General features: G+C 37.7%; 2 protein-coding genes across 2 annotated transcripts; both read left to right on the top strand.

Annotated features, from left to right (window-relative positions):
* Nucleotides 1-1,660: 1,660 nt before the first annotated feature.
* On the top strand, nt 1,661-2,826 carry LOC108700577. The gene is made up of 2 exons (XM_018233771.2): nt 1,661-2,039; nt 2,540-2,826. Exons 1-2 carry the CDS (start codon nt 1,980-1,982, stop codon nt 2,777-2,779), a joined length of 300 nt encoding a protein of 99 aa, XP_018089260.2. The 5' UTR covers nt 1,661-1,979; the 3' UTR covers nt 2,780-2,826.
* A 3,255-nt stretch (nt 2,827-6,081) lies between these two features.
* LOC108700576 (serine/threonine-protein kinase dst1-like) lies at nt 6,082-14,617 on the top strand. Its single transcript, XM_041574687.1, has 7 exons — nt 6,082-6,190; nt 6,445-6,555; nt 6,672-7,255; nt 7,625-7,679; nt 8,614-8,692; nt 9,264-9,415; nt 14,559-14,617. Exons 3-7 carry the CDS (start codon nt 7,202-7,204, stop codon nt 14,615-14,617), a joined length of 399 nt encoding a protein of 132 aa, XP_041430621.1. The 5' UTR covers nt 6,082-6,190; nt 6,445-6,555; nt 6,672-7,201.
* The last annotated feature ends 2,063 nt before the right edge of the window (nt 14,618-16,680 follow it).

The following is a 16,680-nucleotide window of genomic DNA, read 5'->3' as shown; positions in this document are numbered from 1 at the left end:
CCAACAATACATGGCTTTTTGCTTAATACATGTTAAAGCCTTCTTTATAAAGCCTTCATTCTTTGTAGAGCTCAATTAATTATCTTACATTTGCTTAACAGAATCAATCATGTGATCCATGTGATCAATAAACTTCTATCTCTTTTCCAGGAGCAACCTGAGGAGCCTGGCACAGAGATCAGCCAGAGTAATGCCTCAGAGGAGGAAGAAAATATAGAAGAAGAAAGTCTAGAAGAAGAAAGTCTAGAAGAAAAAAATTTAGAAGAGGAAGAAGAAAGCAGTAATGATAATCTGTTTCCATTTCTTGAGGTATGGCTTTTTGTCAAATATATTTTAAAGCCTTCTTTGTAGAGCTCAATTAATTATCTCACATTTACTTAAAGAGATACTGACACCTGAAATTAAACTTTTTCTATTATAATATTGGCTTTGCAAGCTACTTCTAACTTTGCCATAAAGTATTTGCATGATGCTTTTACATTACCTGTCTGATCCCCCATGTTCCTGTATGAGGGGGCTGCCATATTTGTGCAGCAGGAGTCCGTTAGCATTAGAAACTGTAACTAACAGGCTGAGATGGGACAGTCAGGTTGGCAAAGTCAGAGTGTCAGAGAGTCAGGCTTAGGAACTTCAACTAACAATTATATACAAAAACAAACCTCTCACCAAAAAATGATCAACATGACCTATAGGTAACATTTAATGTACATTCATATTCCAAAATTCATTTTTTAGTGTCAGTATCACTTTAACAGAATCAATCATGTGATCAATAATCTTCTATCTCTTTTCCAGGAGCAACCTGAGGAGCCTGGCACAGAGATCAGCCAGGGTAATGCCTCAGAGGAAGAAGAAATTCTAGAAAAACAAGAGGAAGAAGAAAACAATAGTGATGACATGCTTATATCTAGTGGGGAAGAAGAAAGCATTTGTGATGATCTGTTTCCATCACTTGAGGTATGATTTACTATCAAGGACATTAAGACATTTTGTGCATTGAACTGATTGATTTATTGGGACATGTTTAGCGTAACATTTATTAAGTATGGCTTTGTTTAGGCCCACTAATGTCTAGGAACCTAAAAACCAAACTGCAGTTTAAATCACCAGTCCAGCTCTCATGCTAAAACACTTTAAGAACTATATATTTTTGGAGTGTCCACATAAACTGCAGTGCCTAGAGGGAAGCCATCAATGCTTATCACTACAACATCATGCTGCACACATTACATGGGGAAACCCACAAAAGGGGCATTTTCTTTGCAGCTCTGGAATACATTGAAAACTTTGAAAATACATTTTACTTTTATTAAAGTTGTCTTTGAGTTAGAACTCCTGTTATAGCTCTCTCTTACCCAGGGGAAACCAGAGCAGAATGTAGAAATTGCCACAGACAACTGCCATGTAATTGAATAATGGGAATTATAAAAAACATTTACCTTGTCATAAATGCATGTTTTTGCACCTTCTCTATAAATCAGAATTGATCTGAAATGATCTTTGTCATTCACTCTATCTCTTAAACATCACCAACCAGATAATCACAGTATTGATGCTTGAGAGGAAAACATACGGTAGAGATGAGCAAATTTTTGACGGCCATAGACTTTAATATATTTTGGCCAATTTCCACTGCCGACAATTTTTGGCAAAGTGAAATGGGTCAAATTCGCCCATCCCTTCAATCAAGATATTCACATAACACATTACCAACTTTATTTTCCAATACTGTGTCACATTGCCATATGCAATAGATATAAGTATAGCAACAAATGGATTAATTGTATGTTTTTATTCTTAAACAGAAACAACTTGAGGAAATCATTGCCCATGACATCTGCCAGGAGGAACCTGAGACAAATATTGGTCATTTCCAGGAGCAACCTGAGGAGCCTGGCATAGAGATCAGCCAGGGTAATGCCTCAGAGGAGGAAGAAAATATAGAAGAACAAGCAGAAACAGAAAACAATAGTGATGACATGGTTATATGTAGTGACGAAGAAGAAAGCATTATTGATTATCTGTTTCCATCACTTGAGGTATGATTTTCTATCAAGGACATTAAGACATTTTGTGCATTGAACTTATTGATTTATTGGGACATGTTTAGAATAAGGTTTATTTAGTATGGCTTTGTTTAGGCCCACTAATGTCTGGGAACCTAAAAACCAAACTGCAGTTTAAATCCAGTCCAGCTCATGGTAAAACACTTTAAGAACTATATATTTTTGGAGTATCCACATAAACTGCAGTGCCTAGAGGGAAGCCATCAATGCTTATCACTACAACATCATGCTGCATACATTACATGGGACATTGTAGGGATGTGCAAATTTTTAAAGCCCTAGACTTTTATGCATTTTGGCAAATTTTCCCTGACGGTGAACGAAATGGGTCAAATTTGCCCGCCCCTGCAAACAAGTTATTCACATAACAGATTACTAACTTTATTTTCCAATACTGTGTCACATTGCTATATGTAATATATATATTAGTATAGCAACAAATGGATTAATTGTATGTTTTTATTCTTAAACAGAAACAACCTGAGGAAATCATTGCCCATGACAATTGCCAGGAAAATCCTGAGACAAATATTGGCCATTTCCAGGAGCAACCTGAGGAGCCTGGCACAGAGATCAGCCAGGGTAATGCCTCCGAGGAAGAACATAATCTAGAAGAACAAGAGGAAGAAGAAAACTATAGTGATGACATGCTTATATCTAATGGGGAAGAAGAAAGCAGTAGTGATAATCTGTTTCCATCACTTGAGGTATGATTTGCTATCAAGGACATTAAGACATTTTGTGCATTGAACTGATTGATTTATTGGAACATGTTTAGCATAATGTTTATTTAGTATGGCTTCATTTAGGCCCACTAATGTCTGGGAACCTAAAAACCAAACTGCACTTTAAATCACCAGTCCAGGTTATGCTAAAACACTTTGGGGTAAATTTATCTAAGAGTGAAGTTCCGCAGCTCTCAATTCATTGCTATGGGATTTTGAAAGGCGTATTTATCAATGGGTGAAGTGAAAGTTCACCCTTTGATAAATACGCCTATAAAAATCCCATAGAAATGAATGGAGAGTGGCGGAATTTCACTCTAGTGGCGTAACTTCACTATTAACTTCACTCTTTGATAAATATACCCCTTTAAGAACTATATGTTTTTGGAGTATCCACATAAACTGCAGTGCCCAGAGGGAAGCCATCAATGCTTATCACTACAACACCATGCTGCATACATTACATGCAGCTCTGGAATACATTGCCCAAAGTTTAAAGGTGTTATTTACTAAACTCAATTTTTTTTTTTCTGCCTGAGTTTTTTGGAGCAAAAATGTTAATGTTTAGAGGAGAAAAAAACGCTCACCATTTCAAACCTGTCACTGTTGTGTATAGGTCAATGGGAGATGTCCTTTTTACAATTTGAAGGTATCATGGTCTGCTCTGGATTTTGTCTGGTAAACCAAAAAAATTGGGGTTTTCAGGAAATAACCTGAAAAAATTAAGCAATTCAGGATTCAGATTCAAATAATTTGGGGTTTTCCCTGATTTTCGTAATTTTTTCCCCGACCTGACTGTTTCAAGTTATTTTATTGATAAATAAGATAAAATTGTGGATGGGAGTTTAGTCAAGCTTAGTTTAATACAAATATGAGAAATAACGAGTTTTAGTAAATAACCCCCTAAAAGTCTCACACACATTAGTTCTATTAGGACAAACCATAACCCATATACATAAGAATAATAATCTTTGTAATAGTTATGTCCACCATTATAACACTGTTTGGGCACAAGGCCTCTTTGCTATACTAAATATAAATTTTAAAACTGCTTAACAAGGAACACAGTGAGGAAACTTATGGGGATGCCTCTCAACCTGAACAAACTAAATGAGCAACAAACTAAAAACAAAAGCTTGCAATATTTATTCTTTTTGTCTATTTACTGAGTTAATCTAAAATAATGTTTTCCTTTACCAGGTCTGCAATGAACATGGATTTGACAAACTATGCCCAGTATGCAATAATTTTTTTTACATTATTATCCCTGTTTTCAGCCTTCTCCCTCTATTCTCCCCCCACCACCTGGCATTATATTGTCTTATTTTCAAATTTTGCATTTTACTTTTTTTAGGACCCAACTGGCTGGATAGACCTCGAACAATGTGTTGGATCAGGAGGATTTGGAGTAATCCATAAGGTCAGATATGAGATTTTAAGATTGTAAGGGGCGGGAATGACCTACCTTTTGTGGCCCTTAACATCTCAATGTAATTCTATATATTGTATATATTTATCTATCTAGTATATAAATATTCATACATATGTCATGTATCACTAAATTGCCACATTTTAAGCAGGATTCATATTTCCTTTTGGAGTTTGTTTTTTGTTTCTGAGACAGCAAAGACCCATGTCGTAATACTCAGGTACTTTATCAAATTCAAGTCAAAATTCATCACAAATCTGTTTTCTTTCAGGCATGGCATTTTAAGGAAAAGAAAGAAGTGGCCATAAAAGTGATAAAAGACCTTAGGGTAATGTATATTTTTTACTATTTAATTTATTATAATGAGAATATTGCAGAAAGTGTTGTGTTACACATACAAATCAGCTGCCAGTAAAAAGAGACTTTATAAACCATGATTAGCAAGTCGCCCCCTTATTTAATGGATAGTCATAGTGCAAAATGGAATTTGTTATGATTAGATATGGACTTCTTTAAATGCCCCAAGCTCTGCTCAGCCCGGTGAAATATTCACTGGAGGTTTAATTATTTAATAAATGCAAAACTAACTATATTATCCGCTTGTAATATTTGCAGCTTATAAAAGGCAAACGTTTGACTTATATTCATTAATCTCAATGTAACAATACTATAAAGTAACCACCCCTAACAGAAGGGGATTTAAATCACACCAAATCATAACAAAAAAATCATAACCCAGTTCAACACATTGCAAGTAAACACATGGGGGCAAATTCACTATGCGCCGAAGCGCCTAACGCTAGTGTCAATTGAATAGCGTTGGTCATTTTCGTTACTTCGCAAATTCACTAACGAACGCTGGTGTAAAATCGCGTGTTACTTCGCACCCTTATGCCTGGCGAATTTGCGCAATGGACATAACTACACAAATTCACTAACTTGCGCAGTGTTCTGAACGCTACCTTTTACGCTAGACTTCCTTCGCCACCTCAGACCAGGCGAAGTGCAATAGAGTAGATAGGGATTGCTTGAAAAAAAGTTAAAATTTCTTCTAAGTCCCAAAAAACGCTGGCGTTTTTTCTATATTATGGGTTATAGGCTGAAAAAGATCGAAAAAATTTTTGGGGCTCCCCTCTTTCCCCCCTACATTTCCTAACTCATGGCAACTTAACTATACAGTGGGCACATGTGTAGGGCAAAAAAAAAATTTTATTTGATGTTTTGAAGTTTTCCCAGGCATTTGTAGTGATTGTACGTATTCCTCCATTGAAATTTGAATTTGGCGCCATATGCAAATAAACCATCGCTAGCGTAACTTCGCTTCGCGAATCAATGCTAGCGCAACTTCGCAACCTTACGCTACCCCTGAGTGCAACTTCGGATTTTAGTTAATTTGTGGAGCGCTGGCGAAACTACGCCTGGCGAAGTGCAGCGAAGTTACGCCTGGCGCAACTACGAATCTTAGTGAATTTGCCCCATGGAGCGGCATAGAAGAGAAAGAGGGGAAGTTAGTATCTATGATTGAGAGTGGACGCCATTACAGCCCATCACAGAGAGACTTGAGAGAACTCATAACCTTTACTAGCTTTACGCATTCAGAAGTTTCTGATGAAGTGACTCCAGTCACGAAATGCGTAAAGCTAGTTCCCCTGCCCGCTTACACTTTTGTATTCTTAACATGGATTAATAAAATTAACTGGTGTTATCCAAGTTTGGTTTCCTCGAGTTCTGATCCGGTGAGGTCATCCCTACTATCAAGTTTGTTTGGGAAGTTAGTATCTGTGGTGTTGGCACACGGGTTAAATAGTTATCAAGACTAATTTAATGATCATTATTTCTGTATCTAGGATAATGAAGAGATCCTAGCTGAACTCTACGTACTTGAACGCGTTTCTGGCCACGACAACTTCCCTGCCTTTTATGGAGCCTATTATCTAAGGCCCAGCATTTCAAATGAAGAGGCGCTATGGGTAAGGCTATACTTCTTAAATAAAAGCACACAATGGTCTTGCATTGCACATGCCAAGAAGAAGAAAATCTCAATCAAAGTTAATAAATATAACACTGATTATTTCAGACCCATTACTGCTACTGATTACTAGGAATGTTACACAGACACACAGACAGATAGATAGATTTTAGGCAACATATATATATCTATATATACACTATAATATTTATATTTATATACACTATAAATAAAAACATTTTATTTCTATTCTAGATTGCTATGACAATGTGTGCTGGTGGCTCCGTAGACGCCTTAATTAGGAGCACGCCCAATAGATCCTTGGATGAGACCTGGATTTCATACATATGCAAGAAAGTTTTACAGGTAAGACAGCTATTAACCCCTTCATTGCTTTTCATAATCTCTGCTTTGTATCCTATTAATTCTAGAATATAAAAATATATACATGTTCATCATGTTTGCTTTATTCATCTTTCTAGGGCCTGGATTACTTACAGGAACTGAACGTGATACATCATGATCTCAAGGGCGCCAATATAATGTTAACTTCTACGGCCCATGTGAAGATAAGTAAGTGACGTTTATTATCTATAGGAAGAATGGGTGCCACAAAAGCAAAGGGTACATTTATTGCTCATCTCAATGCCTAGCTTTTCTTAGGCATCATAAAACTTTAAAGGGGATCTCTACCCAAAAATGGCACCTTTGCCTAATTCAAAAATATCATTGTAAGCATCGTTCTAATATACAGTCATTAAGAATGTTCAGTGTCTGTCTTTACACTCTCTTTGCACCTGGTTCAAATCAATAGTCAGCACCAGACAAAAGAAAATACTGCTTCAAAAATATATTTCCATTTGTAATAACTGTAGCACCTTTCTGTATTGTCATAGATGTTATTACTGCATTGTACAAAGTAAATTCATGCTTGTTTCTTTCAATTTCAGTTGATTTTGGCCTGGCCACAATAGGGCCCATCAGTACAAGTAATGCAGGAACCCGCTGTTGGATGGCACCTGAAGTCCATGCATGTTTTACAAGAAATGTACATTATAACTACAAGGTATAATTAATAAAATAGTTGTCATTTAGTTCAGTTTTCATTAAAGTGATTACACAAAATGCACTCTTAAGGCAGGAATAACAAATCCATGCCAAATGTAATTTGTAGAGCTTTTTTCTCCCAGTAGAGAAAAATGTAAAATCATAATGAAAATGTAAAATCCTAAATATGTATAGTTGAAGTCGGCTACTGGAAGTGTTTCATAGATAGTAATACAACGTAGCCTGGTTCTAAAGTATTAGTCATTTAGCATCGCATATTGACCCTGAGACAGGATGAGGAGGGATAGTCAGTAGAAGTATCTTTATCTTCTGTAACAATGATTATAATTTGTTTGCTAAATGGTTGCTTTTTGCTTTTATTTTCTAGGTGGATGTGTGGTCTTTAGGAATCACAGCCATAGAAATGGCAGAATACGATCCTCGTGAGTAATCTTAAATAACATTTTGCGTGCGTTTATGTTCATTTATGGAGGAGTGTTTTTAGGAAGGTCAGGGGGTATCACCTATTCTATAACAATGAAACATGTAAATTGGCCATGAAGCAGAGAATCTTTTCTGTGCTTTTATTATAATGGTGTCTTCTGTAATATGCATTAGTTACTTTTCTTTTTAGTGATACACTGGAAAGCAAGATATAACTTTTGTTTCAGAGACAGGAGCAATCAGATAAAAGATATAGACTGTGTCTTTCCTGTATCCCCTTGGCTAATGGCAAATAATGTGTTTTCTCTGCTGCTGAGAAAATGCAGATACAGCCATATACTGCCCTATATCTGTCTGTCACTGTGCACACGCTACAATAATTCCAACCAGACTGCATTTATTTATTTGTTATGTATGAGGGTAAGGCCACACTGGGAATTTTGGGGAGATTTGGTCGCCTCGTCTTTGCGGTGACCAATCTCCCCAAACGCCTTCCCTCACTCTGTGCCGGCTAAAATAAAAAAACGCCGGCGCTAATCACATGCGCCGATTCGTTTTTCGAAGTCGCCCGAAGTTTCCACCCTTCGGGCGACTTCGGAAAACAAACCGCCGCGTGTGGTTAGCACTGGCGTTTTTTATTTTAGCCGGCGCAGAATGAGGGAAGGCGTTTGGGGAGATTGGTCGCTGCAAAGACGAGGCGATTAGTCGCCAGGCGACCAAATCTCCCCAAAATGACCAGTGTGGCCTTACCCCTTAAAGAAGGAAATTATTATCTCAAAAAGTTAAAATAAATCATGGATTGGTTCTGATAATAGAAACTCATCAGAATATTTGATGTAGTCACCCTCTACTGTACAATGCTGCAAAATATGTTGGCCCCTTGTAAATTTGTAAGAATAACAATAATAATATTGTGTTCTCTTACACTTACAGCACACATTAAACTCCGTGGTACTGAGCTTTCCGAAAGGATTATGAATGGTCCAGCTCCAGCTCTAAAAGAGGATATATGGTGAGTCATTTTTTTTTACAGAAATAGGACTTAAGGTGGCCATAGACGTTACAATTACAATCTTTCCTGGAAAAGATCTTTTTGATCGATAAGCCAACCCATATCCAAGTCTTCTGCCAATATCGGTTGGCTCGTTTCCCACCATACACGCACTGAATATGGTACCAGATTTTTTTATGTACGATATTATTATTGATGCGTCTATGGCCACCTTAAGCAGTGAGGGTGGGGGAATGGGGAAAGAGACACTGGAGCATAAGGCTGGGGAAGGTGTTAAAGTGGGAAAGAGATAAGTTCAATGAGCTCAAATGTAAGTGTCACTACTGTATCCACTCTATCCATTGCTGTGATGATGGGCTGTGTTCAAGTTATTAGTATTCTTTAAGAGACATCACCCTTTTTATAAATTCAAGAGCTTACACTTTGTTGGCCCAAATGATTCAATGAAAAGAAATATCTCCCATTTTAATTCCCTATCACCCAACAGACTTCAGTGTCCTTTTTGAATAATTCTGGCTCTGTGTTTTATTACATCATCAGTAACACTTCTGCCTTGTTTCTTTCCCCCCAGGAGTAATAAATTCCATAGATTTATTAATAAATGCCTTCAGAAGGATCCAGCCAAAAGACCATTCGCAAAGGAACTCCTATTAAACCGATTCATCACATATAATCGAGATGAAGACGAGGTGCAATATAGCATAGCAGAGCATATACAGAAAGGTAATGCAAATGACTCATATTCTCTCCAATCAAAAAGCAATTACTGGGAAATCTTTAATGCCTATGTGGTTATTCAAGGCTTTATGTATTTAAGGATTCCTATTTTGATCGCTTTCCAAAAAATTAGGGATTTTAGGGAATTTTCATTTTCAGGTGTAATTAGTTTTTTTTTAATTACTAACGGCTTTAGCTCCAACCAGTTCTGCTTTAAATTGTGAAAGTTTCTATCAATTACTAACTTAGCTAGCCAGTTAAGGAATCACATTATGCCCATTTTTACAGTGCCCTATCATGTGCATAGATATAAAACACAGATCTTCTTGTCTAACATTAAAAACATTTTCTCCTAGGAGGAAAGATATAAGACATTCAAGTTAAAGATTCTCTTGCAACACCTCATTAAGAAGACTTTGTCAAGACTTAGGAATGAAATGGAAGAACAATATATAAATCCCAAAATGGATTCTACCCTTGCAAGATCTGAAATGCGGCTCCTTCATTATGTTCCCAAAAGGGAAAGGAGGGAAAGGGTTGGGAACACAATGTAGGAGCCACAGTTCATCTACTTTGGATACTTTACCAAATGTTTATTTTTATATAATCTATTTAAATGTATATTTATTTTTATATATTAATAAAAAATAATAAAAAATAAGCTGATGTTTGACGTTTGAATAATTAATATATAGTGTAAGAAAATGGGCTGTTGAAGAGTTGCATTAACTGTAAAGGAGAGGGAAATGTTTTAGAAAATATCAACTGGAAAAAATCAATTAGGAGAATATTATTGTGGATATAAACAACTGCTAGTACTTGTTTCATAATCTTCGGAAAAATGTTGTACTTTCAACAGCTTATGATGATAGTTATGGATTTTGTACACCTTCTGTAAATTATATAGTAAATTAACTTTTTGTCAATTGGCGCAAGAAGTGCAACAATTTCTGTGCAAGGACATATCATGGTTGTGCTTGGAAATAAGCCCGAATGTTTTATAATTGATGGGGTAAGAATGATAGCTCTTTGGGTCTAACTCACAGAGCCAAAAAATGTATTAATGCATACACATGTAACACTAGTAGTAAGTTAAGTTCACGATTCTCTAACTATGAGCTTTACCCCAATACTTTGCTCTGGATGACACCTCAATTCTCAGGAGTTAAGACCTCACAACAGTGTGGAGTCAGGGTGTAGTACAACTGTAAATAGGTACAGTGCACAATAATTGGGCACCAGTGGTTTTTGCAACTTAACCAGAGAACATATTTATTGAACAGGATAGTCCACAAAGAAGTGTACATAACTAAGCAGGAACATAGTGCAACAGTTGATAAGCATATACTCACAACACCAATGGTCAGTTGCACAGTAGCAATGAAGGTACACCTAGCTTTCAGACTTTTCTCTAAGTGGAACCCAGGGGAATCACTACATCCCTAAGTCTGTATACTTAGTTAGTGTTGGACTAGGGGGCAAGGGGCCCCCCACCACGCCTCTGGTCCCCCACCCCAGGTGTAAAGGTGGCTCCCCTCCCTGAGCTGCAACCTGCCCCCTCGCGCATACCGTCTTTTTAGTATAGCCATGCTGAGAATCAAGGAAGACAGAAGCTGCTTCTGGCTTCCTCCAAGGATCGAGTCTGGACCAGCAGGGCCCACGAGAGCTGGAGCCCACTGGAGTTTTTTCCTGGTGTCCTGCTGGCCCAGTCTGGTACTGCACTCAGTACTTACACTGAGCAATTGGTACCCGGGATCTTAATCCCACTTACACTCCTCGTCTGAGCCTCAGGCTGCTCAGATAAATAGCCTAACTATCTGTCACTCATTGAGTGACCTCTTAAGGTGAGTGGCCTATCCTTACTAGATCTGACCTTTCTAGGTTCCACTTCTCCCTTCCTGCCTGCTCTGGCAAGGGATTAACAAAATGGACCCTGATGAGGGGGCTGCCATGTTTGTGCTGCAGTGGTCCATTAGCATTAGAAACTCTAACTGACAGATTGAGAAGGGACAGTAAGGTTGTCAGACCTATCAGCAAAAAAACAAGCAACATGACTTTTATTTTAATTAATATTGTGAAGTGTAGTTTTTCATTGTCAGTATAATTTTAAAGAATCAGTCAGACAAATAAATGTTATGAAAGTACCCAATGAATGAATGAAAGAAACACATGTTGATGGCACTGGTATACAGGCAAAATAGGTTGATGATAAATAGGTAGATAAAGTGTTGATACAACACTTTTATGTGCAAAGTGGCAGCTCCTCTTAATACAATGACTGAAACATACAGGATGGCACCATTTATCATGGAAAAATACAAATAAGATTTTATGGGGCATAATTACTTGTATATACCGGGTCTCACTTCCCACACTAGGAGGCAGCCAGCAGCATTTCAGGGGCTGAGATGCCACCACCCCCTGACCTAGCAGAGCCGAATGTCTGTGTTAAAAAAGAGAAATTTGGCTCTTTAATTTACCAGAGGTGGCTTTTTGCCGCCCCTGGTATTTGGCCATTCCATGCTGCCTGAGGCAAGTTTCTCACCTTGCCTTATTGCAGGAGCAGCCCTGGAGACAGCAAGCAAAAAACAAGTAACAAAAAACATAAACTTAGTTTATGTTTTCTCATAACAGACTTAGTTGCTACACTTGAAGCTCTAAAGACCAAACTGCAGTACTGCACAAAATATGTAAATTAGTCCCTGATCAAGAGATACCAATAGTCTCTCTGTACAAGAGGTTGCATGTGCAACAAGCCCTTACAAACATGGAGAAGTTGTTTCGGATGAAAAAAGGATAGCCCGTGTTGGCTCAATGAGTAGCACTGTTGCCTTGCAGCAATGGTGTCCTAAATTCCAACCAGGGTAATATGTGCAAGATGTCTAAATGTTCTCCCAGTCCTCATGTCTCCGTGGGTTTCTTCCCCATACAGGTTAATTGACTCCTGATCAACTTGTCCCTATTGTGTGTGAATGTTATAGGGGCCTTAGATTGTTGGGGCAGGGACTGACGTGAAGGGTGTACATTTGTCACCCATGTTTACACCTGACACATTTCCTTGAATGCTACTGACAATAAAGTAAGTTGCTGATGGGAAAACATATGCTGCTTTTCAATTTCCAAAGTAGCCCAAACTTTCCTTGCAAGTTTATTTGACTGAAATAGACGCAGTACAGTCATTGGACACACTTATGTTCCTACAGTTGTGAAAAACACCAAGGGCTCTTACTTACTAATATGTCTTATAAGATCCTACCATTAGCTAGTCCTCATTCAGAGGGTTCTGATCTCCATGGCTTTCAATTAGGTCTGGTTTTACCCCAGGGTTCTATGTTCACTGTAGCCTGCCCTATACCAGGCTTGAACATATCTACCCCCTACAGTAATGAGAGCAATGAGACCTGTATTTAATGAGGCAGATGGACAAGGCAGGTATTAGGTGTAAGATTTCAATGAGCCGGAGCACATTGTGCCTCGCTCTTTACAATACAATGTACACACCCTAAGTATATTTTGACTAGCACTATTGTAATGTTGTGGACAGTGAGAGTAACTAAAAACCCATGTTTTTACCATCCGTTGATTGAGGTGAAATATCTGTGACAGTGAAACATTTGCTTTTAGGTTATCCAAAAATCAGAAAAAGATTGCTGAAGTGGATTCTTGAACCAATTTACATTATCCACATTTCCAAAGCCCTGGTTGAAGCTTTTTTGTCCTATATAATATTTAAGCCAGGATAAAATGAGAACAGATATGTCTGGAAAGGAAATTTGCTCTCCACCCAAACAATTGCATTTAGACATTTACACGTTGTTTAGCTGTAAAGTCAACTCCGGCAAGAGACAGGTCACCATGTACAGTTTTTCCTGTAGAATAAATTTTAGGTGGCAGTAAATTTTAAAAGGACCAACAAAATGGTTCTTAAGTGAAACAAGTGCACTAAAAAGAGTAATTTATAACAGTTGATCCAGGATCCTATAAACTGTAATCAGTAACAGTCGGAGAGGCATAGCATAGTGACCCCTGAGCTACAGAAAACATAAATGAAGATGTTTAAATGGAAATATTATGGTCCAAAAAGCAGGATTCTTAATTTGTCGTAAACTTTAAGGCAAAACATCAAGTACATTTCTGTGCCATATTGGTGGCTGACAATATAGACTCCCAAGCCTCCAATATAATGATTGGATACCAACTTTTACTCCAAGTTCATCTTCTCCATCTTGATCCTCAGTCATATCATTTGCAAGTTGCAAGACTTAGGGTGGGACAAGGGTTCAATGAGTAGGTTATTTTGACTCTCTGAGATACAAAGTGAACTTCTAGAAATACATGCTACAGAATTTGGAACAAATTGGTGGAATGGTTTTCGGGAAGAAATTCATTTAAGTGAGAAACCGTAGGATTTATAGAGTTTGTACAATCCGGTCTGGATGGAGGTCTTATTACAGGTGCCTTTAGAGTAGAGACTATGAATTTTTGCCAAAACAGACAAAAGTCAAAAATCTGGCATGACAATGGAAAAGCTAAACCCTCCATGGGACTTGATAACAATATTTAGGTTATTACCAGAACTTTGACTATACCATTACAAGATGTTGAAGTTACCAATGGACATAACTTTCTACATCGTTATTGTGTCAGCTAGACTAATCAGATGTAAGGGCACAATTAATAGTCAGTGCTATGTCTACTTCTTGGGTGGTTAAAGGGGAGGAGGGTTCCTTTGAGGTGGTAGTAGAGCTGCAACACGGTCCTGAATAGACACATTCATCTCTCTCTATAAACATCGTTAATAATACTCTGTCCAATACTCTGTTCCTTAGAATAATCCCAAACTAAGAAAAGATATAACCACACTGACTCAACGCTGTACAACCATATTATCAATAAAACAATGAAACATGATTAGTTACAAACACATTAAAAATTCTCGGGAATCAAATGCAAAAAGGTAATCCATATGAAATGTATTTATACATGGGTTGGTGGGAACGGATCCAGGTCATTGGAGATGAAAATCCCAGTAGCGACTATATCATTTGGTACGGTCGCTACATTGATGACCTCATATTTATATGTCGTGGATCACAGGCTAAACTGGATATGTTTTTGGAATACACTAATAATTGTGCTTATGATTAAGGGCAGCTGTGCCGGAAACACGTCAAGCTAACCATGCAGCGTGTTCTTAATATGGATTAATAAAGATTTCAGATTTTAACCAATAATCTGGCGTGTGCGGAACTTCACCCCTTTTCCAATCCCAAAATAATTTTGGTAATTTCTATGGTGCATGCTGTTTATGCATAGCAGGAATGAGGGAAAGGAAGACAGCCTGTTCTAATTGAAACTGTGAAGATTGAAAGTGGAGATCAGACCATTGTGTCTGCCCTTTCTCCAGAATCCCAGAAAGAGAAATTACACTACATACAAAAAGTATGATCGAATTTTCCTAGTTAAAGGGATACTGTCATTGGAAAGAATGTTTAATAGTGCTGCTCCAGCAGAATTCTGCGCTGAAATCCATTTCTCAAAAGAGCAAACAAATGTTTTTATATTTAATTTTGAAATCTGACATGAGTTTAGACATATTGCCAGTTTCCCTCTAATCCTATTGTACTCTGTAACCCATATAGACAAATACAAGAGTCCTCTGCACTCAACCCATTATCAATATATTTAAGACAGAGACATTTTGTGCATACTGCTACTAAAAAATGCCTTACCCTTTAAACAACACAGGGATTGTTTGTCCATATATTGCAATATATTTAAGCTGGCCAACTACGTCAAAGTCATCCCATATCTGGCCAGTCCTAAACTCAATTTTCATCTGATTCGTTAAGAATTCTATTGCTTCATTATACATTTTACAAAAGGGACTAAGTTTTACCTGCAACTTACTTGCTGCTTTCAAAGTAAAACTCCCAAACGTGGCTGCCCTTAATGAATCAGATGAAAATTGAGCGTAGGACTGGCCAGATATGGGATGACTTTGATGTAGTTGGCCAGCTTAAATATATTGCAATATATGGACAAACAATCCCTGTGTTGTTTAAAGGGTAAGGCATTTTTCAGTAGCAGTATGCACAAAATGTCTCTGTCTTAAATATATTGATAATGGTTTGAGTGAAGAGGACTCTTGTATTTGTCTATATGTATTTGGTGGTCACAGCCTCATTGCACCCCCCCCTAATGGTTTTAAAAATTAGTGGTGAGCACAACTTTCCCTTGTTTGTTATAGTACTCTGTAACCCTTGTTTGTTATCCACCATTTATTCCCTGTTAGTTATAACTAAGGTAAAGCACTGTGTATCTTGTCAGCACTATATAAATAAATTATGATGATGATAGGGGCTACCAAATAGCCAACCACAGCCTTTATTTGGCACCCCCAGGAATATTTTTCATGCTTGCGTTGCTCCCCAACTCATTTTACATCTGAATGTTGTTCACAGGTAAAAAAGGTTGGGGACTCCTACTGTAGATAGTCGCTAACTTTGTTTTGCCAAATACTCATTCTTTCTATTGTAGTGCTTTCTTCTATGTGTAATTGTGAGTGCTCCATCGCAGGTGCCATGTTTTGTTACGCTTACATCATCAAGATGGCTGCCATCAAAATTATACACATGCACTAAACTTTCTCTGTCCCCTGACACTAGCTATAGATCATTCTGCACATGACCTGCTTTCTAAGACTATCGTATGCACATGCTCCTGGTCTTAGTCTTAGGGCAGGAGCACTGCATCATTTTTTTTTGTAACTGCGATTTTTTTTTGTAATCCAATTATCTGCCTCACAAGGACCATACATGTAGGGGAAAATTTACTTATGGTCGAATAACGAGGGTTAATTAACCCTCGATATTCGACTGCCGAATTGAAATCCTTTGACTTCGAATATCGAAGTCGGAGGATTTACCGCAAATAGTTCGATCAAAACTAAAAATCGTTCAATCGAACAATTAAATCCTTCGAATCATTCAAATGGAAGGATTTTAATCCATCGATCGAACAATTTTCTTCGACCTAAAAATTGTTCCAAAGCCTATGGGGACCTTCCCCATAGGCTAACATTGACTTCAGTAGGTTTTAGGTGGCAAACTAGGGGGTCGAAGTTGTTTTTTAAAGAGACGGTACTTCGACTATCGAATGGACGAATATTCGAATGATTTTTAGTTCGAATCGTCAGATTCGAAGTCAAAGTTGTAGTCGAAGGTCGAAGTAGCCAATTCGACGGTCGAAGTAGCCAAAAAAAACATTCG

Source organism: Xenopus laevis, chromosome 8S (genome assembly GCF_017654675.1).
Source record: "Xenopus laevis strain J_2021 chromosome 8S, Xenopus_laevis_v10.1, whole genome shotgun sequence".
NCBI classification, from domain to species: Eukaryota; Metazoa; Chordata; class Amphibia; order Anura; family Pipidae; genus Xenopus; species Xenopus laevis.
This window is presented reverse-complemented; position numbering and strand designations above follow the sequence as displayed.

Coding starts and splice junctions, on each gene's coding strand:
- LOC108700577 (XM_018233771.2), top strand. CDS start 1,980: ATGGTTATATGTAGTGACGAAGAAGAAAGCATTATTGATTATCTGTTT. Junction 2,040..2,539: donor ATCTGTTTCCATCACTTGAG/GTATGATTTTCT, acceptor ATTCTTAAACAG/AAACAACCTGAGGAAATCAT.
- LOC108700576 (XM_041574687.1), top strand. CDS start 7,202: ATGGCACCTGAAGTCCATGCATGTTTTACAAGAAATGTACATTATAAC. Junction 7,680..8,613: donor AATGGCAGAATACGATCCTC/GTGAGTAATCTT, acceptor TTACACTTACAG/CACACATTAAACTCCGTGGT. Junction 9,416..14,558: donor AGCAGAGCATATACAGAAAG/GTAATGCAAATG, acceptor CTTATGATTAAG/GGCAGCTGTGCCGGAAACAC.